Source organism: Apteryx rowi, unplaced genomic scaffold, assembly GCF_003343035.1.
Source record: "Apteryx rowi isolate R43461 unplaced genomic scaffold, aptRow1 scaffold_704, whole genome shotgun sequence".
NCBI classification, from domain to species: Eukaryota; Metazoa; Chordata; class Aves; order Apterygiformes; family Apterygidae; genus Apteryx; species Apteryx rowi.
The window spans coordinates 198965-223314 of NW_020450988.1; the positions used below are offsets into that span (position 1 = coordinate 198965).

Sequence of the window (24350 nt, forward strand, 5' to 3'; positions counted from 1 at the left end):
CTTACTAACAGCACATCATTTCTGCTTGGCAGCTCTCTGTGCTCATGTGCATAGCCCTGTTGTTTCAGTTATGAAAAATATATCCCATTCTAAATGATCAGAGAAAGGGTCTAAGGATTTTATGAAAGGCAGGTCTGCTCATCAAGGCTGCTTTAGGAAGCCACATGAATTTGCAAGAAGCAAAGTGTTACACAAATGGGTTGTGTCAGGAAGCTCTTCCTGAGCTTTTCTCACACTACATGGGCAAAGCTGAAACCTAGATTTGGGCCTGGCAGGGCCTGGCAGGGGAGGTGGGATGGAGAAGGTCAGGAAGATTGTCTGCTTTTTTTCTGCAGTCCTAAATCCTGCTTGGCTTCAAACTGTAGTCTGCTCTTTCCCCTCTCCTTTCTTGCACTATCTCCTGGTGAGTGTGCAAAAGTTCACACTGATACTTTGTGAAAGAGCAGTACAGTGCACTGTATTAATACCAATATCATCACTTTCTTTGCATTATTGTGGGGCCCAGGAACTCATGGGCCATAATTCCACTTTGCTAGGCACAACACAGACACAGAATGAAGCAACAATCTGCTGTCAAAAAGAGCTTATGATTTAAACACAAGACAAGGGAAAACAGATGGATAGAGACAGGCAAGAAGAACAGGGCAGCAACAACGAGAAAAAATAGCGTTGTAGGCTCTAAGGCAGAAGAAATGCCTCCAAAAGCCTGGGCAACCGTCAGGCTGCTGGAATGCAAAGTCCTTAAACACCCCATCCTCTGTGAGAGAGACAGGGAGCCTGCTCTCAGTCTCATTGTTCTCATTTTGCCCAGTTTTTCCCTCAAGGATCCCTCAGTCCTTTTTATTCAAATGAGCATTTCTGAATATTAATCATTTTGCATAGGAAAAAAATCTCAAGTGGATAGACTTTAGAAGAAAAATAGTTGGAAAAGGAGTTGTCTTATGTGATACACTAAAAATACATTAATAGGTATATTAATATATAATAATAATAATAAACTTATATAAATAATCCTGTATGCATATTATAGAAAAAGATGATAATCTATGTGCTTTCCTTCCTAACAAAATGATCTGTAACTTACCTGATAAATTACCCAGAGGCATCTGTCTTCTTTTAGTCTATTAAATGTGTATTAAATTACTTGTTTCCTGTTTGGAATACAATACACTAAGTGTCTATCGCTAATAGGTTTACTGTTATGCTCTCCCCTAATGAAATTAAAATGTGCTCTTAAAAAATTGATCCAGTAGAATTTTGATGGCACTTTTATGCTATTTTATTTTGTCAAGACAAAATTTTGGCTAATATAGTTCTAAGTCCAGTTCTGCACTATGAACCGAAAGCCTAGCTCACTGGATTTGATTTCGAGATGCAGATTTTCAGCAGTGACCAGCATGCACAGTTTCTGCTGATTTTGTTTGAATTGTTCAGAATCACTGAAAACCCAAGATTCAAAAGGGCAGGCAGTGTAAGGTGTAAAATATCAGTTTGATCATTCTATTGTATAGGTAGGGGTAAGGTCTCCTTTTGTGAGTCATTACTAAATTCTCACACCACCAGCAGTATTTCATTGCACTGATTAATGTAAACAATTTCAGTAATTTTAGTGCCTGCTGTCAGTGGCACCAGTGACCTGTACTGACAACAGCAGTTATGTCCTGTCAGTTGGAAAAGGACACAGAGACTCTAGTGCAGCCGACTCAGATTTATTGGAAATTTTTCTTCCTCCAACAAAAAAATCTTAGAAGCATGTGTCCTTAACTATGGCATGTGAGCACTTTTGCTGAATTCAGTGCGTCTTTCCACGCCTTCAGAAGAGCAGCAGTGCCTGGCAGAGATTTGACAGCCCATTAGGATCAGTTTCCAGAGGTTAGATCAAGATATCCAGCCTGGGCTTGGAGCATGGTTCTGCAGAGAGGGTCAAGCTGGGAAGCAAACTTCTTCAAACTCAGATATGTTCTTGCATAACTTTCTTTAGGCTTTTGATCCACTTTATTTTCTACCAAATATATTACACATTTCAGATTCACTACATTGTTGTGGCTTAACCATGATTCGCTTAATCTATTAAAACAATGAATCAATCATGGCTAATAATAGCTTTTCTTGATCTTATTATAGTCTATAAAAATACCAGCATCCTTAACAAACTCGCAATATCTGTTCATAAAATATTCACAGTTTCTAGACTGTTTGTAAATGTCTTGTGACTTTAATAGGTTAAAAAATATATACCAGCATGCATCAGCTTGGAATCTGATTAAATTTAGAAGGCATTTGTAGTGTTAAAATACATCTCTTCAATATTTCTGAAAAAATACATCTGTTGAACTAAGGGACAGTGTACATATGCCTCTCAGAAATGTCAGTTATTTAATGTCTATGACATTTCTTCTCCTAAAGTAAAATAAATAGATGTTCAGCATACTCGATTTGGACAGACAAGAAAAGAGGTAGACATTTTAAATATGAAATTTCTGACTGATCTGGAAAAATGAGGAGCTGAAAAATTATTTTTAGACACAGTGATTAACCATAACTTTATAGTGATTAAATGGTTAAAAGATGCTGAGATATTCAGAATAAAGGCACTTCACACAACTGTGGGTAAAAATCTCTGCTGGCATAAATTGCCTTAGCTTCACTGAAGTCAATAACTTCCTCAGTTGAAAATCTGTACTGCAATGCAGACATTTCTTATTCGCATTGGAAAAGAGATCTGCTAAGGCCTGGGTAACTACAATGCCAACAAATATGTTAATGCAGTTAACAATTTTTCTGAGGAAAGTATTAGAATGAGGCCAGACTGCACGTCTGCCTTTTGTCTCCTAGACAAGTATCAAGGAGATAAATAGGATGAAACATCTATTACAGTTAGCAGAAATAGGACAAGCTTGGCAGAGAGCTTGGCTGAGAGACAGTCTTGGCTGTCGCATTTGGGATGAGCCAATAGCCAGAAAACCTATGAGTATGAACTTCCTCTGGCTGCATTTGTGATATCCTTCTGACACAGGAGATTTGCACTTTGCAGTCTTACATGTCCCTGCTAGCACCATTGCCATGCCATCAGATCAGGCAAAATACCTTTCTGCTTAAAGGCCAGGCTGAAGACTGAAAAGACCCCTGTGCTTTTTGAAGTCTTCCCATGAAATGTTGCAGGCGCTGCTGTCAGGACTGGCATTGCGGTCAGGGTCCTGCCTGTGCAGAGTGACGATGTGTATACAGCGGCTACCAAACATTGGAACTGACCTCGAAATCTCAGCTTATGAAGGTTAACCAACCTTCAGGATTGGCTGTGAGACAAATTATGACAGTATGATTTCCCCTCCAGCTCTACACAGTTCTGAGTTGTACTGTGTGAAGCCACAATCTGAAAGAACTATGAGATTATTACAGCATGGTCCAGCCACTTCTCTGCACTGGAATTTCTAAAGACCTTTAAGGAAAGAGGCATTGATCTTGGCAGAGTTAATCCTGGCTTTCTCTGATTTTTAATTCAGATCAGACATAAACCTAGAGTTCCCAGGGATGCTTTTAGGTGAAATCAAATGTAGTTCAGAAATATGGGAGAGGATTTTTGGCTCTGTTTAAGCAGAGCTAGAACAGTTCTTTGAACTGTGCTGTCTTTTGGTAGACATTTATAGTGCTTGCTGTACTTAGTAAGAAGAGAACGACAGCAAAATTAGTTTGTTGTGTTTTGAAATGCCATCAGTTTAGCAGTTTCCAATTGATTTAGAACTATTTGGTAGGCTCCCTTTCATTGCATCTATACCTGTATAAATGATCCTTACCCCTGGCTGTGCTTCAAAGGCAGCAGCTTCAAAGATTCATCTTCATCTTGGTTTCATATCTAGAGGATGTAACTCTAGCAGAGAAACATGTGCTTGCTCTCTGCTGTAATTATTTTTATTTGCTGTAGGGAACCTTCAATTCCTTCCCTTTTGAATGGTCCTTCAGCCTTCTAGTTTCGCTAATGCTTTTCACCAAAAGCAATTAATGATGACAGTGTGTGCCCTAGTTCTTCCGATAATTTGTGCTCTCTGGCAAGCTGTTTATCAGGAGGACACGATTACAATCTGATTTATGATGACCTTACGATTTTTATTTCAAATAAGAAACCAGAGAGAGAAACAACAGTCAGCCATGTAATCCATCCACCTGCCCACACAAAGATTGTTCTATAAAGTACATTTCTCATTATTTTTATCAAGCTTAGCTTTTAATATCTAAAATGATGATCTTTTTTATGAGGCTGTTCTACAAACTAACAGAATTCTCAGTCCCAGATTCTGCCTAAATTTTAGCTATGATCTTTTTGGCTGTGTTATCCAACAATGAATATCAATGATGGCAGTCTGGACAGCTACTATATGGCCTTCTATTCAGGAATGGTGATGATTTTTAAAACAATGAATTGCATCCTGGCTGAAATGCAGCTCAATAATATTTCTCCATTACAGTGAGTTCTCCTCTGTTAAGTAGTTGGTTCTTCCTTCACTTGTGGGAGTTTCTGTAGACTTGCAGGGTTTGCTGTTCTGTAACTTTTAGTGGCTGCAGTCAGATGTAATGGTGATTAGTACTGAAAAATACAAAGGTAGAAGAATAGATTTTTCAGCAGGGGCTGCTCTTTATTTGGCTTGATGCAGGGCTACTTGATATCTTGGTTGGCTTCCAGTCTAGCCGTTATTTATTATGTACTCTCTTGTAACCATTTGACTCAACTCTGGCTGAGCAGGCTAAGCATTGTGAAAGCTAATGATGAAACCACATATCTATTAACTGTAAATTATACCTTTATTTATTTATCTCCCCTTAAATGCTATTATTGGCTATATTTGCCAGAATTATTTTTCTTATAATGAGGGTTTGGCCTGTTTCTCTCTCTGTCAGGTCCATATTATGTGCTCTACACACACGGCTTGCCCACATCTATATTTTTTTGTTATCTGAGCTGTCTTCATGGCTGCACAGCTAGCAATGAAATGCACTATTGCAAAGGCCCAGACATTTGCTATCCAAAAAAAGGACAAGCCAACCAGCACTGAAACCTCTCCTGTTGCATTGCTTGTGGCAGTGCTCCAATTCCTGTTGCAATGTTCTGACTGGCATGTTTGCAACTCTAACTATGAAAAGGGGAAGGGGAGCTTTGTAAGATGGTCTGACCTATATATCGCTAGAGATTCAATATTGCAGGACTGGAGGGTGAGACTATGATCTATGCTTAATAATTCTATACTTAACTGTATGTTGTGTGGATGAGGTCCAAAATGCTGAGCAGGAAATAGCTCCAAGAAGCTTGCTTTAAGAGGTTGGAATAAATCATGCAGAAGGGTCAACCCAGAGAAAAATAAAAAAAAATTGCCCTCTTAGTGCAATTGTCTGGTATTTTCCTTCTTCCTAGGATATTTGTAAAACATAATTTATTGGTTACATTTCCCTCACTGTTGTTTTCAGCTTCTGCAGTAGCATTGGAATTACACTAACACTTCTCCAAGTTTCTGATTTCATTACTAGAACAGCCCACAAAACTGGACTACAATCTTCACTTTTTCACTTTGTTCCTGTAATAAGTTTCTTCTGCTCATTTCTAGCTATAGCAAAGGCTTAAATCCCACGTTATTAAGATTTTGGTTTTAAACAAACTTCATTTTAGGGTGGAGTTTTTCTGGCTTTGGTTAGTAGAGCAGGATGATACTTATTCTTAGTCACTCTGGTTTAACCATTACAGTCTTGCAGGACTGGGCTGTCTCCAGCCCATGGTTACTGATGCAATCCTGATACTTGGATGCTGATATTACTCCAGAGTGATCTTTTGTAATATTGTAGCTTAAGTAGTGCCCAGTTTTCTGTGACTGGAAATACACCAGTGTGTCAAGGTGAAGTCATTTTATGTTGGCCAGAAAGGCATGTCTTACACACGCAAATGAACTTCTGAAACTATGTTCCTATTGCTTATCCACAGCTGAAGCATCTTTTGCTTATCTAATTCTTCTAAAAGCACTCACTGGGGAGACAACAGCCTGCTTGCAGTTACTGCGTCACTCTGTGCAGTTTACAAGCACTCTTTATCAGATTCAGCCAACAGCAAGAGTATGAACCATACTTTATTTGAATTCCTGAGTTAAATAACTGGTCAAGAAACCCCATAGAGACTGGAAGAGCCTAAAGTTGAAAAGTGGTCAGTTTTACTAACCCAGTCCAACTTCTGGAAATCAAACTACAAAAAAAAAAAAAAAAGAAAAAAAAGAAAGAAAGAAAAAGAAAAGAAAAGAATATCCCTTCAGGTAGTTTGTATTTTTTGCTTGTTTGTGATTAGATGTAATAGGAGGGTTCTGATCTTCTGAGTAATTGGTTTTGTCCAAAAGTCATTGATTTCAGTGTGACTGAAAACATTATAGGATTCAAATTTTCACAATGAGTAACTACAGCTAAGGACTTAGCTCTATACGTGAAATCCAAATGAAAAGTAGCCTGCTTTTCAGAGGGGTTGTTCACTTGTAAGTTCCCACAAAATTCAACACCGCCAGAAACAGTGAATATGAGTCTGGATCCCAGATAGAGGCTGCCAAATTCAGTGCCACTGGAACAAGGTTGTATTGCCAAAATAAGCCACTCGATTTTTAACCAGATTTTGAAAGTTAACAACTCAGTGCCCCCTACTGTCCAAGTATTGTTAGTGGTAGGTAAGAATTATGTTAAAACACTTTCTAACCATTATTCTGCTACTTAATTTCTGTCCTCTGTCTTCTTACATTCTTTTTTAAAAACATCTGCAGCTACATTTTCGAAGTAGATGCAGATTTCATATTCAACAAAAAACATGAGCCTGGTGGCTAGAATTTCTTGCTCATCCAGTCTCCACTAATCAAGTTTCTTTAAGGAAGTAGCAATCAAAAATGCACTCTTAACCCTTCACAATTTTTGTTTCCCAGGATTCATTTCAGTCCTAAGAGTTTTAGCTTCAAAGCTGGTAATAAAGTAGGCCAGAGATTTGTGGAGTAAGTCATTCATCCTGTATTTTCTGGCTCTTGCCTTTCTTAATTCTATCAGATCTAATTGTAATCCCTATCTACCTAAAGCTGTTTGTGTTGTGAGCATTTTAATTATTCAAGTAGTCTTTGTGAGATGGGGTAGTAATATTCTATAATGCAGAAAAAGCTGCTATCTTGACATTAAAGATTTGAAGATTACATAAATGCCAGGAATTGCTTTTAAAAAGCTGCTTCTTTAACAGGACCTCAGCATGGCTGTGGTGGTTACTTGACAAATTCAGCTTATAGCTTTGGCTCTCCAGTCTCCAACATGAACAGAAGATATGAGAAAAATCTGGAATGCATATGGATCATAACTGCACCTGAAAACAAACTGATCAACCTCACCTTCACTTCATTTGCCCTTGAAGCACAGTCTGCTCGAACTTGCCGATATGATTATGTCAAAGTAAGATAGCTATGTATTTTAACAACATGTCCATGAGAACATAACCATGAGGTTAAAACTTAATTAATAGAAAATGGCTTTATGAAGAAATTCAATTACTGAAAATAATTATAATTGTCCAGTGGGTTAGATTACTACTGCAGATGAAATCCTGCCTTTTTGGAAGCCAATCAGAATTTTGACATTGACTGTTATGGGGACAAGCTTTTGTCCGCAGACTGCCTATATAAATGAGTATTTAATCCACAGAATAGACAAAAAACAAAAGTCAAGCACTCAGGAAGTAAAGTTGAAGATTTCATTATCATACCAAATCGCTTGAAAATACTTTTATTTTTAAAATTTTGAATAAATAAATCTTGATGCTAAATGCTCACCTCTGAAAGCTATTCTGCTGGTGATGAGCACATAAAACCTAGGATATATAGTACAATGCTCCCAAACAAGATCCACAAAGATCTTAACCATCCAGAAGATGGCTATAGAGCCAGTAGAGCCAGTTGAGCATTAGAGATGCTCAATGCAAAGAGCAATGAATTCTACATTTTGATGAATACAACCTTTCCCATTGAAAAGTGTTTGAGCTTCCATATAAAAAATAAAACAGAACCCCCAAATTAAAATAGAATAAATTTTTGATTGATTTGCTGAAATGAGACCAGAACGTTCCATAATGAGATTTACACCATCCACCAGAATTAGTTAATTTGACGGTGAAGAATTGTAGTCATCAACGACATCCTGTTAAAGCACAAAAGCACCTTCTGTGCTTTCAAGTAAGAGAAATTGTAATGTCGGGGGGGGGGGGCAGAGAACTTGATTTCTATTTATTTGTTTCTTGTGCCAAAAATATTAGCGGGTTATATGCTTTTCTCTCTTCAGCTATATGATGGAGATAACGAAAATGCCAGTTTAGTTGGCACGTACTGTGGATCTATGGTGCCAGCTCCTTTTCTATCTACCAGTAATTTCTTGACTGTGAAATTTATCACAGATAATTCTGTGGAAAGGGAGGGTTTCAATGCTACCTACACCACAGTGGATCGTAAGTATATATAGATTTATGTTTATGTATTATATGTATGTAACACATTGTTGTGACTCTTATGGAGAAATATACACCTAAACACTAAATCATCAAAACTCATTATAGATACAGGGTCCAGGAAAGGGAGAAGAGAGTCCTCAGCATAGCTCTACAGAGCATCTCAATATAAGCAAGCTCAAAGCAGCACTGTTGGACTCCGGTGGGATTCTCTTTGGTCTCCTCTGGCTGCAGGGGGGTTATCAGACCAGAGTGCAAAACAGGAACATGCTATCATAGACTGCTAACATGTATCCTGATGTTACAGAGAACAAACAAATCTGCATTTCATGACATACATAGACATAGCATTAGAATGTTTTCTACTTTTTTTTTTTTCTCTAGAGAATTACAGGTAGATACAAAAGTATACTGTCCAGTGTAACTTTGTTTAATAGGTAAGCCCTTTTCCCCAGTTGGAAAGGTTTTCCTTCTGTGATGCATTTATTACTATTTTAAACAGGACTATGCGGAGGAACATACAATGCAACTTCCACCTTCCTGACTGCAACATCACCTAACTTTCCAAATGAATATCCACCATTTACCCACTGTATGTGGATCATTGATGCCCCTCCACAGCAGCAAGTCAGGTTGGTGGTAGAGGCCTTCCACCTCCACTCTAACCAAGACTGCTCTCAGAATTACCTAGAGCTCCAAGATTCACCAATGGTAGGAAATTTACAGTTGCTACTATGCTTTATTCACAGCTACCCACATCCAGCTCCCCTCACACTTTGCAAAGAGAGGAGAAGGCCACTGCTTAGCAATAGATTCATTGATTATTCTGGATGAAGGGGTACATCCAAAGCTTTATGCACTATGCCCCACTTAAGGAGTGTAACTGGTACATTGACTTCATGGAAGCACATTATATACATTGAATTTGACCTGCTGAGTATTACACAATTTTTCACCATTGCACCAAGTAATAGAGCTGCCAAACTTAAACACTCAGAAAATACGGCCCAACAGCAGGTTCTCATAAACTGATTGTACTTGCTTCCATCCAAGAACCATGATAAAAATGAATATTCATGCCAAGAAGAGTGTTTGTAGAAGGCATCAGGAAAAAAAAAAAGTCTGTGTCCATTGTATTATGTTATTCTAAACCTTCTTTCATTGTTTCTTATTTTGGCATGAAAATACTGTTACATTTGGCTTGCATCTCATCATATTGAATGTAAGATGTTGAGACATTAATAAGTGATTTCCATGAGAACTTTAGAATGCGACTGCATAACTGGTATAGAAAGTTCTGAAAGATCTATTCACCTGAAGTTAATAAGTAGAAAACCATGTTAGATCACTAAATGAAAGTAACTTGTGGTATGTATTGAATTCCAGCACAGCCAAGGATCAGCCCATAGATTCTGTGGCACCGAAACCTTTTCTGTCCCTGAATTTTATTCTTATGACCGCACTGCCATTGTGACTTTCAAATCAGATGAATATATGATTAACAATGGAGTTAGATTTACCTATCAAGCTACAGGTAAGCTTGAAGAAATGTCTAAAACATCCGTCAACCATTTCCTTTACTGACTCCGTATAGTAAAAAGCAATACAGAGATCTGAAATGCTTATGTGTTTCTGTTTTTTTTCAAGGTTGCAGCAGAGAGTATAACCAGTCATTTGGTTATCTGAAGAGCCCTGGCTGGCCTGGTCATCACCCCAACAATATAGATTGTTCTATTGTTCTACGAGCTCCACTGAATCACACAATTTCTCTCTTTTTCCATGCTTTCAGTCTGCAGGACAGCATCCAATGTTCACGTGACTTCTTAGAGGTATCAAGCAAGTATATATACTTTCTGAGCCTGAGTCAAAGTCTGATGAAGTCAAAGAACATTAATAGGATTGGATCAAGGTTAAGTTGAATTGACATTAGGAACTAATTTATTGCTATGGTTTTATAGTGAAACTGCTCAGATATTATAGTAAGAGGTTAAAGAATACACAATTCTAAAACAAATGAATATGTAGTTTTATTATCAGTTAACTCATCTTCACTTAGCTCTTGTTGATGCAGTTACAGAGCAAGCTGGCATACTTTTAATTTGATGTTAACATCTGTGGATGAACAGTAAGCCATAAATTTCAGTACTTTCATTCCAGCAATAGAGTCTATCTACTTGATTTTTCTTCTTAAAAAAGGAGCAGATAAATAAGCTGCAGTAACAAGTGCATGATACCTGCCAAGCCACTTGGTGTCAAGGAAAAGTGTACACTCCTGTACAACTCTTACTGCTTCTTTGCATGGTTGTTGAGGATTTCCCTATTCATTGGTGAGATGACAAAAATCAGATGGCTGTGGCAGAATAATTACTTTGTTCTCCTTTCTTATCCTCCTTACCCTCTCAGGAAATGGGTCTGAACATCATCATTATTACAGCTCAGAAAAAATTCAGATTAAATCTGAGCTAATGTAATATGATCTGTCTCTTAATGTGACCAGGGAAAGGAGCAGTCTATAGGGTAAAGTATTAATTTTCTCATCTGGAATATTAACATTTCTTATGAGAAGTAAAACATGGACTTACATTCAAAAGCACATCTTAGCCACTAAGTAACCAAATAATTTTTATTAGTCAGGAGACGTACACTGTAAATTTAGCTACCATGATGATGCTTGTTCTGTGCAACTGCTTGCAAAGCTCAGACTAGTTAAATCTCTTTTTCCTTCTACATGGCAGTATCTAGTAGGAAAAATAAAAGTATTAAGATGACAATCATAGTATGCACACAAGTCCATACACACTTCTTGCTGTGCTTGTATCACTGCATAATTGTACTGGTGTATAATTTGCACAGGTATTTAATGTTGACAGTGTTTCTTGTATCCCTTGAAGGTCAGAAATGGGAGTGATGGGCAATCACCACTACTTGGCAGGTTCTGTGGAAACACTGTGCCCAGTCCCATCTTCCCTAAAAATCATATTGTCTACCTGCATTTCAAGAGTGATACTTCAGTGGCTCATGATGGATATGAAATTACCTGGACCTCATCATCAAGTGGTAAGGTTGTAACAAAGTAATTCCACCCAGCAATTGTATACAGAGGAATTACACTGAAAAGTGGAATTCAGTCTGCTCAGTTTGGGCTCTGCCTCATGAACACTCAAAATCTTCTCAAGCACCCTAGTCCACCATATTCAGTCACTGGAGAGGGGCAGTTGTCCCTGAAGACTAGTGGGGTGAGATCCAATTTACCTGATGTAACCAACTCCCTCTCTCCAATGCTGAGTTTAGGCATCATCAAGGCATTCAGGCCACTTAAGCTGGGCATCTACCTCTTCTGTTTAGACTACAGAAAATATCTGGCACATCTGTCTTGGGTTCCCATCTGCTTATTATGCTTCTATGGACAGAGTGGTGGTGATGGTGGTGACTCAGTCTACTTCCTTAGTAGTCCAGTCAAGATAGGCCCTGGGATCTAGGCACTGCTAAGCCTAAGGAAGACTGAAATTTGCCCCAGGAGAATAACCTAACTATAATGCTGTGTGGTGTCTATGTAATAGACACATTCATAAATGGCCAATGAAATGAGAGTGAATAGTTGGGTAACACAGTTTGCTGGTGACAATAGGTTATTGAAGACAGGAAAGCTAATGGCCAGCTGAAAAGCACTGCAGAAAAACCTTACAGTATTGAGTTGCTTGGTGATAAAAGGGTTAATGAAGAACATGGAGGGGAAAAAAAGACAATCCTGACTCTACCTAAAGAAATGTGGGCTCTGAGTTGATTATTAGCCCTCAGGAACAAGATCTTGGGGATAAAATAGACAGTTCTATGAAAACAGGAGTTTAGTGCTCAGTAACGGTCCAAAAGGCAAATATGATGCTAGAAATTATTAGGAAAGCAAAAGAGAATAAAATAGATAGCCACTGTATAAATCCATGATTCACCCACACATTGAATACTGTGCACAGTTCTGGTCTGCTGTTCTTACAAAGAATCCAATATAACTGGAAAACTTTCAGGCAAGAGTGATGGCTTCTATATAAGGATGTCTATGTAGGCTGAGACTTTTTAATCTGGTTAAGAAACTACTGAGTTCTGTAAAATTATGAGTGTTATTTGGATGGTCAATAGTGATCAACTGTTCATTGACTTTTCCCATAGAAGAACTAGAGGTCTTCAGATAAAGCCAAGGGGTGGCAAGTTCAAAACAAACAGAAAGAAACAGTTCTTAACACAATATGCAGTTAAGCTGTGGAACTCCTGTCCATAGGATGCTACAAATTTACATAGACTAAAGGGGTAACTGAACAAATTCATGAAAGGCAAATTTGATAAAAACTGTTAAATACAAAGCTGTCATCTCTGGAAGCTGGAAATTGCTGGAGACTAAGAGTAATCTGGGCAATGATCTCCACATGCTTACTCTTACGCTATATACTTACCTTTCTGTCAGGGCATCTACTTCTGCCCACTGTTGGAGATTTAATWTTCGTATAGATGGCCTGTCTTTTGACTTAGTGTGGTTATTTTGTCTGAGCTGTTCTCTGCTCTTTTCTATTAGATGATGATTCTTCACTACTCTTCATTCCAAAGAACAGCCAAAGAGAATTTGTCTCTAGCTGATTAGCTGGGCACTCATCTGAGCAAAGGGCAGACTTAAAACTTTGGTTCCTGCTCCAAGGAGTTTCAGGATTTTGGTTTTTTAATAGTCAATGATGGTCTAATGTACTTTGTCTATTCCTCTTGGAGCATTAAAGCTGGAGCCTCAGTTTTGTCTCCTTTTGGAATAATGCTTGTATATCCACCTTCATTGTTCCAGCTCGCAGTGTCACTCAGTGTTTTTCAGGGCAAATACTTATACTGTACTGATATACTACATTGTGTAGTACCTTGTGAACGTTTTGAGCTTTTGAGCTAATTAACAGTGTTCATTTCTAGGATGTGGAGGAACACTGTATGGCAGAACTGGCTCATTTGCAAGTCCCAGCTACCCTGCAACGTACCAGAACAACACTGATTGTGTGTGGACCATTATTGTACCCAAGGGACGGATTGTTACAGTGAACTTTGATTTCATCAGAATCGATGACCCAGGGGATTGCAGTAGCAACTATCTGATCCTTTACAATGGGCCAGATGCCAGCTATCCGCCCACCGGACCATACTGTGGGATGGTATGTATTCTCTACTGTATGTGTCTCTGTAGTTAAGATGAACCTTTATTGTATCATATTTAAGATTGTTTCCCCAATTCTGGCACAAATTCCATACAGATAAGTAGAGGTGAAGGCATAATGCTTCTGTGCCACCTTAGAAACCTTTCAATGCAGACCTTACAGTGACATCTAGTGGGTGGCATCAGCAAGCTTTTTTCTCTGAATTTAGTTGCTTCATTTGTGATTCATGTATTTGTAACACCTTATGGAAGAAAGGCACCAGCAGTATCTAGCACAGACCTGAGGTCCCTTCCAAAGTATGATCCTATCCATGCCTTAGTTTTTGTGCTATGATTGGCTTTTCCAAAGGATCTTGGTGTTCTAAAAGGTTTTACACATTTTTTTTGTCTTTAATTTTAGGATACAAACATTGCACCTTTTACTGCTACATCTCATCAAGTCTATATAAAATTCCACGCTGAGTATGTGACTTTACCATCAGGATTCCAGTTAAGTTGGACAAGCTAGAACACTGTTTATGAGAAATACATTCCTGTTCCTTGCTACACTGAAGAGACTTTAGATCATTAAATAACACTTTGAAATCTGATTATGATCATACACCTAAAGTAAGGCCTTTAAAAAATTACTGTGAATACAGTTCTTATGAATTTAGAGTTCTGGCAAACAAACATGATTTCCTGTTGTACTGAAAATAAACTATTATCTACTGCGAAACTGTGTTTCACAGTACAGTGAAACTGCTTTTGTTAATATTTGAAACATAATGCTTTTTTAATATTCTTCTATATAAATTCAAATGCTTTATAGAAATGTGCAAAAAAAGTTTTACATTTAATATTATAAAAAGTTAATTAGCTAAGATAAAACTTAAACACAAAATATTCAATATGAAGTTGATAAGAGGAGTTAAGATACAAAGTTGTTATTAATTAGTTCTAGGGAGTTATGTATTTTTGTCCCAAGGCAACTTTGAAAGTATCAGGTAAATTAAAATAAAAGCAGACATAGATAAAAAATTGCCCTGTCCTACAGCCACTTACATAGATAACTTTTTTAAAGAACTTTCTGTAATAATGCATGTTGTGAATAAGAACCTGAGTGAATAAAGTACTCAAGCATGGTACTAAAACTTAACTACATCTAGAAGCAATGACAGGATCAGAGTCCTTTGTTCACATCTGTGATTGTATTTATTGAGTTTTAATATCTTCAGGCTTCAAATCTATTTTAAAATTGAATTTATATGAAAATTAATGAGACTTTTAGTAAATATTTCACCTTCCTAGACAACTTATGGGCAACTTCCTAAGCATTTGTAAAACAGATATAACTTCCATATAGGACAAGACATAAAAATATTAATTGACTTTTGACTAGAATTAGTTTGCTCCTTCCCCAAACTTCAGTGTCGCTCTGACTACAGTGGTTTCTCATATCATATGTAAAAAATGTTGTTCATGGGATGTGTGGATGATGCTGATTCCTAGCATGAAACAATTTTTGTCACAGCCCAGAAAAAATGACAGATTCATTTCCTGAGAATTACCTGGAATGGAGAGGCAAGCGGAATTTACATCACAGCAGAGAAACACTGACAGATCTGTAAGGGGAAATGTATTGTTCACCTACTACTATTTTCTATGGGCCTCATCAGAATTCTAACTTCGTAAGTATTATGGAAGAGTCACTCAAAACAAAGTTAATTACTTAAGGTTACTGTTGCAACAATTGATTATAAATGACAACATTAAAGTGTTAATGGCAGTTTTAACAAAATCTAGGAGTTGTCTGAAGATTCCTCAGCGGATGCTGAAAAAGCCATCATTCCACAAACTTAAAAAAAGCTTATAGTGTTTGAGAACCCATCCTGATTAAAAGAAAATGTAGAAAACAAACAAAAAAGGAAGTAGATGGCAAGATATAAAACACAACTCAAAATGATCTGGTAATAGGTAAGAAAGAGAGAAATCTGTGAACTACCACCACCCAATACAATTCGGTGTAAGATGGCATTTTAGAATCTTCCAAGTATCGAGAAAGAAAAGCGTAACATGGAAAAAGGAGAAATATCTGTATGTGGAGCAAATTGGGTGACATTTATGCCCTACTGAGCTGCTGGCAGAATAGAAAATTACTATTTCTAATAAGGGAAGATATAAAAGAGCATATAGTCAAATTAAACGTTTTCAGATCAGTGGACCGAGAAAACTTTTGCTCAAGAGCCCAAGCCAAACTGCTTCCATATTAACAATCAAGGAATGATACAATCCTAGTTCATAAAGTTTATTCAAAACCCCATACAGGAGACAACAAGCAGTACAGAGAACCAAGTGATCTGAACTGCCTGGAGATATAGCTACAAAATATACTGTATAGCAAAATGTAAGACAATGCAAAGCATATTTCCCATCGTGCTGTTTAATACACTAGAGCTCACCTGCTTGGTTGGATCCCTGTAAGACACTTGTCTCCTAATCCCTTCGACTATGTCTACATGGCTACATAAAAGAAGGCCAGGGTCCAAGGTCAAGTGCACAAACTGATTCACATCCACATTGCTTAGGGCTTGCTTTGCCTAGGACTTGTCTTGGGGAGAGCTGGTTGGAGCTGCTACTAGCAGATCCCACTTCTATTTACCTGCACAGACACATCCTTTAATCTCATATTCTCAAATTGGCCCATGAAGTCTTTGTAGAGGCACACTGGTCATTTGTGGATAGTGAAGCAATTTCATTTGAGATCTAGGTGCATGTTCAAGAGTTCCAGTGCCCCAATGTTAAGGATTGTCACATTCACGCAGCTGGAGAGTCTTATGTGTCAGATCATCCAGAATCAGTTTTATCATTAAAAAAGGTTTAAATATAAAATAACATGGGTATTTAAAATAGACTACCAGTAACAGAATAAAGCAAAGAACAAATAAAACTAATGCACCGATGGAGATTCTTGTTGGCTGCTTCAGCTTAACTAGCTTGCTACTTGCCTCCTCTTAGTTCAAACTGAAATCTTGCTATATTAGCTTAACATGAAGTTCCTTTTGCTTCCAAAAAGGAATAGGGTGGCTCTTGCCTCCTATTTTTATTTCTCTTGTTGATGGTGGTAGGGAAGGGGACAAAACAAAAGCTACTACTTTTTGCCTATACCATTTTAAGTCAGATGGTCGTAGATTTGCTTACCTTCTGTTTTCCTATGAAGAGGCAATAGAATACTGCACAAAATGTCAGAGGATAAGATCACACTTTAAGGTCTTTTGATGAGCTTTTCTGCCTTGCATCTTACTTAGGACATTCCTGGTTTTAGACTGATTTCCTCTTTTGTAGCTTTCTTAAAGTTCACTGGGAAAACCCTATCATCTGTCAGATTTTAAGAAATATTAAAGGTATAGTCATTTTACTAATTTCATAACTAGGTCTAATATAATATCCAAACATAACACTACAGATGGTGAAATTGGGAATGGTCTACTTAATTTGAATAACATTTTCTAAGAACATAGACATTCGCTTAGTTAGAAAGGAGAATGCTTCTAACTTACTGCTTGGATACTAAGGAGATATGGGGACACCCATCTCCTGTTTTCTGAACATTAGTAAGCACTATACTATCTTAGTAACATCACTATGGGGAGTCTTTAAAAAACAAAGGTGTAATATGGATACTCTTATAACACTTCTGCATTTTTAGATTGAACACACCCAGCCTCAGCTCCGTAAGGGTTTTCATAACAGCATAACATTCCCAATTTCATTGTGACTGCCACATCTCTGCCTCGTACAGTAGTCTACATGCCTTGTTTAAGCCCAGTTGGCTTCCTGTGGTAGAATGTTTCTAACAGAAAAGTCTCTTTAGCTGGCCCTTAGCTCAGCCTGCTTCCTGGGTTTTTTGTCTCGAGATTTTGTCTTCTGTTTGGCTGTCTCACTTTACTGCTCTCTGGCTTCTTATCTGGGATGCTGCTGTGGTCCATTCCAGGTACAAAGCTATAACAGAGCTGTATTTGTTAGGCTGTCTCACATTTTGTCTAACTGGCTGTAAAAGCAAAATGCTCTCTCTGGGAGCAGTCAGATAGTCCTGCTGAGTGCAGTCTAGCTGAGTGTAATCAGTAACAGTGATTTAGGCATGTCCTGCATGTGACTTTTTTATATCTGCAAGACTTCATTTAATTTACCTGAAACAAACAAAATAATTAAAAGACACACCTAAGAAAATGTTCTACAATATCTATCCCTCCAAATTACAACAAAAAGAGCAATCACACTTTAAAAATAAAATCACATTGAACACTGATCACACCTTTTGAGGGAAGAATTATGCCTTGTTAGAACTACGTCATGTCCTTAGGGATAATGAATCCTCTAGGACAGGTTAAACCTTACCCTTGCCAGGAGTAAAATTGACAAATATACTTAATAGAAATGTGTATGTGGTTTTAATGGATGAAGTTCATTAGTGGCTTTTTGATTGAGACTGATACCAGTGACACAGCTTATTGACACATAGTTTCCTGAAGACCAATATATTGGCCTACCCCAGGATGGCCTACCTGCTGACTTTGTGAATAGTATTTAGGTATGATCGGGTGACCTGTGATGTACAGGAGGCAAGTTTCAGTAATTTGACCTTTAGTCTTAAGCTGTATAGGGAATCTGCTGTTAAACTCACTAGTTTGTTGAAATCTGTATGTCAGAAAGGTTGATTTCACTGAGAGAAAAATCATGTTTCACACTGGAACAGATTAAATGTTTTCTGACATTTTTCTGATACAGATAAACTCCTGGACTGTACTTTGGGACAATGTACTTGGTCTTAGTATGGCCTTCTACGATAATGTCAAACAAATTTTACAAAATCATTGAACTTCTGCAGAAAAAGACTAAAGAACACTGTAAGATGAATGGAAATGTATAATATTAAATTAAAAAAATCCAACACTAACTAGCGGTTGGTGTACCTTTAAATGTTACAAATACTCTGGTAAATGGTACAAATACAATACAATACAAATTTTAAGTGAGTTAATGAGTTTCTTTAGAAAAAACGAAAACCCAGCAGAGGATTTATGCTCATGAAGACTGTTGAATGAAGCTGCTGATACAAGGTTCAATTGATCTAATCCAACTGACTCTTGCCAAAAATAGTCAAAGTCTAAAATTAGAGTAAATTATCAAACCCATTCTTTAAAAAACAGGAACAAAGTAACCCACTGCTGTACTCTAACATTTTATGTAAGGAACCACAACAGAAATACCACTGCAGAACTATTAAAGGGGACGTCCTTAAAGGAGGGAGCTGTTACTGAGCCATGTTTCTGTCTTGGAAGGTAAGGTGTGATTTAAAACACCTTTTAACTTGCTTTAAAATGACTGTGCAGCAATATCAAACAGGAACAATTAAACAAATAGATAATTAAAAAAATATATTTTAAGAAACTGCTATGTGTTATTTGTAGTGTACAATACAATTAAGAAGACAAAATCTGTTTAATAAGATTTATGATTTTATATTGCAACACCACCTTGAATACTTTTGTTTTTATGCCTGTGCATGTTACTATTTTATAGATAATGTGGTAGTTCTGAATACCGCACGTCTGCATTATATTATCTGCATGACTACAAACATCTCCACTGTAAATGACAAAGCACAGATAATGAATATGCATGTTTTTTCACTTTCCAGGGCCTGCACCTTTATGTGCAAATCTTTTTCTGCATGTTCCTACATATATAGATTTTTATTCTTTATTTTTATCTAGTTTAGGAGACAATTACATACAAATAGTAAGCACCTCAAAGACTGGGATTTGAAAAATAAGCACTAAAAGGTCTACAACATTATTTTTGAAAAGCCTTTCCTGTGTGGTAGGGCTATACTTTATAAGAAAGTATAGTAAATGAGAAATAATAGAAGAATGGGATTGTTATGCCTATAGTTACTTGAACTGAAAGAGGGAGAAGATATATGGTCAATTTGCTAAAAACTGTGCTGCTGGTCAATCCAAAACATTAGCCAATGTTAGTTAAATTTACGAGCAAATTTGGCTGAAAAACAGTTATCAGCAGGTTCATAAAGCAAAGGAGGGGGTGTCTGAGCTTCCCACAATTACTTAAGATAAGTGTCCTAGGCACCAGAATTAAGTATTTAGTGTAATTATGTCAGCTGCTAATCGAAAACCACAGAATTATTCTGCAGTCCTGATTAAAATGAAGTTTAATGAAAATGAATAGCACTGACTACTCTTCATAATAACAACAACAACAATAATAATAAAGGATTACTTACAAATAAATGTTTAAAATGTTTGGTAATAAAGTAGAGGCCATATTCTAGTAGAAGTCTGTTTCTATAAGGCAAAGATCGGTGAAATAGATAATTGTGTAACAGGTATCACAATTAATTGCTGTAATTTATGATGGGTAAATTTTTAGCAGCAGTGCCAAGATGTGTACCCCTGGCTTTGTAGGTACCTGTAGCTATTGTATCATTTTGATCATATGTTAACTCTGCATTTAAGTTGATTGTTATGACAGCTTTTCTTGGAGGGAAAAAGGTAAAAACAGAGTAATAATGTRAAACCACATTTCCCTGGTTAGAAGAACTACATAGCACAGCCACAGCCAGGGCAGCCTGTAAGATTCTCTTTCCCTTGCTGTTCCCCCACACTGTGACCATCAGTGGCTGGAGGAGACCGGGAGGAAAGGAAGAGCAGCGGAAGGCAAATCTCAGTCCTAGCTGCCTCCACCTTTCCTCACAGTGGAGACTGGAGCAGGCTGTGAGGAACGAGTGCTGAGAGTCACTTTTCTCTCCTCTTAACACCATGTCGGCAGTGGCAGGTCTATCATACTATCCTGAGTATACATCAACCTCACACGTTCATTGAGTTCATGGAAGATCTCACTGCCGTGGGAGGGAGAAAGATAAGGATTTAATTAGAGCAGTAAGTTAGGCAGCCGAAAGGCATTATGTTGCAAATAGAAATGTATGATCTGCTAAATGGCGCCTCCACCTAGAGCTGTGCCCTCACTGGCAGATGGAACTGCAAAGTGGGTAGATGGCACCTAGGGGTCAAAGAACCATGCACTGTCACTAAGCACAAAGAGAAGCTAAAAAGTGTGAGTGAAGCAGGCATCAAAATGATAGAGCTGCTCGGGCGTAGTGACACAGCAGTGACAAGCTTGGTCTCTGCAAACTTGCATTCAATTCCCTGTGTGATGTCCACTTATTTTAACCTGGTTTCCTAAGAGCAGAAGGCAAGTCTGTCTATGTGCATCTTTTTCTCCAAAGAATTCAGACATTTGCTATACTAAACCCAGTATCAAATTGGGAACAAAACTGGCAGTCTTATAAGATATTTTCTAGTTGTTTCATAAACAAAAAAATAGTAGCTGGATAGTAGAGACCTAAATAAGCGGCATTCTAGAAAAGGCTTTACTGTGAACTCAACAGCCATGTATTTGGTTATGTCTCCAGCCGGCCAGTCAGCAAACACGGACTTACCAGCCTGTCAGAACATGCAGCATGTAGCTAGGGGGGTAAAAAAGGGAGCTCACAATAGTTGGGGTTAAAGGGGTTAAGAGAGAACTGGAGGTACTGGGAAAATGTGGTAGGGGATAAATAGGGGAGAGAGTATTAATGCAATGCCAGAGGCCCTCTGTAGGAAATTTGTCTTCACAAGTACAAATGCTAATGGAACAATTGAAAATTAAGTTTTCAAGATCAGTGAATGACCTGACACTTGGATAGTGAGTCATGCATACTTACTTTCCTGCTCATTCTCATCCAATTGATATTTAGTGCTTCATGAGGAGCTGAACAGCTTTCAAAGGAAAGACTGACGAATTCTCTTTGCCAAATCCAATACAGGCCTCACTAGTGTATTGATTAGTGTGTTTACTCATATGAAATGTTTGCTAAAGCATTAACCAAAGTAGAAGGTGTGATTGATAGATGAACTGTTTACACAAGAATATGATAATAAGATTAGGTAGATGGTAAAAAAAATGTAGTCCTGTCAAAAGCAAGTAACGGGAGTATGTTCATTAAGCAGGGAGTGATTAAGTGCCTATGATAGAGGTAGAATGTGGACATCCAGATCATGTGCAATCTAATATGCGCTTGTTTTGATCACTGCATAAATAGGGCAATGAGAAGCCATGCAAGCTTTGTATTAGCCCTGGAGACACATTTCTGTGGCAGTGTCTTTTCACAGGCACGTGTGCTTTATATGCTTGTTGGAATAATTACAGACAATTAATCTGGCTAAGCCCTTCCTTGCTACCGAATGAAGCCTGTGATCATTCTTAATGAAACAAGACTAGTAGATATGCTGGCAGTGAGGTGTTTGGGATTACAACTCAGACAATAACCAAGCACTCCGGGCAGACGACAATTGGCTGGTGGCAACCAGGGCACTTTCTTAGATCGGAAGGTGATGCAGATTCATGTCCCTGCAGATAAAAAGGAACTGTATATCATTGGCTTATACATTTGGGTGAATGCTTGTACTGCTGAGCAATCCGGATAAATAGAAGTTCTTCCAGCTGTGTTTTGTAAGAAAGAGCTGAAAGTGGTCCCTAACTTCAGGAGAGGACTCTACAAGGTAGTGAATGCCATTCAGAGATAAACATGCTACTGCAGCCCAGAACAAAATCCTTACATTCCTAAAAAAGCAAAAGCTAAGTTACACTTCTAGTAGTATTTCTCATTTGCTGGTTTAGGCAACTTCCCATTCATCACCTTGGTTTCTGTGGATATTACTTTAGGCTTGTATTAACACCATGCAATGCATATGGAGCATAAATGCAAAACTCAAGGCTGTAATTCTGAATGTGTAGCCTGGCCTTAGGTCATTTTATTGGTTCAGCCATTAATTGCTCTAAGCTTCCACATCTGGGGAATGACAGAAGTTTAACTCCTATCAAAGATGTTGTACAGATAAACACATTATAAGCAGCAAGGTTATGGCTTCAAGAGCATGGTGAATAGTTCAGTTAAAAGTGCTCAGAATCTGGGCCCAATTTTGTGACTAATTTTGCAGCTAAAGCTGATTGGAAAATTCAGAAAAAGACCTTGAAAGATACAAACTACTGATTCATTGGATCAGAGATGTTTTGCAACAGTATCTTTTGTTTTGAGGAGCATTTGTTGAACTTCAGAGTGCTCTGAAGTCCTTCTTGGTCAGCTCCTAGGGGGGCCAAGCTTTCAGGCTCTATGGCACTGCAGCTTCTCCATGCTGCAAACTGCTGCTGACTGGGGAGAGCCAGAGCTCTCAGGCCCTGGGGTATAGAGCTGACCAACTGCCCTGAGCACAGCACCTTCCAGATTCTGCACTGTTCTCAGGGACTAAGAAATATTGCTTCTGCTAAAAATATGCTATAGGGARGTGTGCCCTAATGCATTTTCCCCTCTCTGCGGGGGAAATGGTGACACATCCACCACAGTCTATCTTCTTGGGTTTACATTTGTAAAGTGCTTTCCAAGTGACAAAGGAATGAAAACTAGTATTATCACTGTACTTTGGAAAGACCAGAGGTCTAAGCATATGATAGTTATTAGAGGCATCATACTATTATGCCTATAGTAATAAGAAAGAATTGATTAACCTCAGATGTCAAGTTAACTAGAGGTCCTCCACTCATCTAAATGTAAAATTATCCTACTAATGGGCTTAGTGGGTCAACTTAGAAACAAGCCACCATCTGAGCAGAAGCACTAACAAAGCCAAGTGTCCTTTCTAAGGCGTGAGCTCCAACCAAAGCTTTACCATGTTTAAGTAGATGCACTACATCTATATCCATGACTTCTCTAGTGTCTACTAGCACAGCAGAAATCATACTGCAAATCTCCCTCAGGGACTGTGCTTCTTCACCTGGCAGACTACTTTTATGGTACTCGTGGGAGCGTGTTTGAAATGGCTACCCAGCGCCTCAGGCCTTGGGAGCCGGCCCATTAGAGGGAAGGCTCCCTCAGGCAGAGGAGGCTGGGGCAGCCAAGGGCCCTCTGAGGGAGCTGGTCTGGTGCCTCCAAGCTTGCGTACCCTGGGATTTCACTCAAACAGGTCTTGCCAGCACGGGCTTGTAAAAGTCTCTTCCCCCTTCTCTGGCTATTTTACGTTTCTCCTCTGCTGCCCCCCTCCCCTCCCCTCACCACACCTCTCGCCTCTCCCTGCTGCCCCCGCTGGGGAAGCACGACGACCGTTAACGCCCGCTCCTGCGCATGCGCCCAAGGTGCACTCTGCGCAGGCGGGACCCCTGAGACTTGCGGCCCAAATCCCGCTGTCAGCTACGGGGCGCGCTTATTGGCCAACGAACTTCTTCCTCCTGCTCCCCCAGCCAATGGCCAGCGGCCCGGGATCGAGGCTGCGCGCTGACTGGCCTGGCGGAGCGACACCTTCCTAGCTGTGGGTGAGACCCCTCCCGCGAGGGGCTCGCCTTAGAAGGCGCGGGGAGCGCCTATGCGCCTCTCGCTCCCCGGGGGAGGGCGGCAGTGCGCCTGCGCGTGGGCCGGGAGCGCGGGGGCGGGGCGGGGCAGGGCGCGCGCGCGCTGTAGCGGGGAGCGGGGCGCCGGCCGCTAGCAGCCGTTGTGCCGTGTCCCTCCCGAGTCCCGCCCGGGTCCCGCCGTCGCCGCGGCACCGCGCAGTGAGTCGCCCTGGGGGCCGCCAGTGTGTCCCTCCGCCCAGGGCG

At 39.0% G+C, this 24350-nt stretch overlaps 2 protein-coding genes across 5 annotated transcripts in view; both read left to right on the forward strand.

Moving 5' to 3' along the window:
* The window catches only part of CUBN (cubilin), a 155866-nt gene extending 140581 nt beyond the window's left edge, over positions 1-15285 (forward strand). For 2 of the 3 annotated variants that reach the window (XM_026087135.1, XM_026087136.1), the window contains 9 exons: positions 7238-7443; positions 8326-8488; positions 8991-9199; positions 9875-10022; positions 10136-10317; positions 11380-11545; positions 13430-13665; positions 14068-14156; positions 15181-15285. In XM_026087135.1, coding sequence (XP_025942920.1) covers positions 7238-7443; positions 8326-8488; positions 8991-9199; positions 9875-10022; positions 10136-10317; positions 11380-11545; positions 13430-13665; positions 14068-14156; positions 15181-15277 — 1496 coding nt within the window. In that variant the 3' untranslated portion in view covers positions 15278-15285. Of the gene's footprint in view, positions 1-7237; positions 7444-8325; positions 8489-8990; positions 9200-9874; positions 10023-10135; positions 10318-11379; positions 11546-13429; positions 13666-14067; positions 14822-15180 lie in introns of those variants that run through there. The other variant, XM_026087137.1, reaches the window with a different exon arrangement.
* Positions 15263-24350, forward strand: part of RSU1 (Ras suppressor protein 1) — a 120968-nt gene continuing 111880 nt past the window's right edge. Inside the window, exon 1 of one of the 2 annotated variants that reach the window (XM_026087145.1) lies at positions 15263-15337. In XM_026087145.1, coding sequence (XP_025942930.1) covers positions 15284-15337 — 54 coding nt within the window. In that variant the 5' untranslated portion in view covers positions 15263-15283. Of the gene's footprint in view, positions 15338-24205; positions 24306-24350 lie in introns of those variants that run through there. The other variant, XM_026087146.1, reaches the window with a different exon arrangement.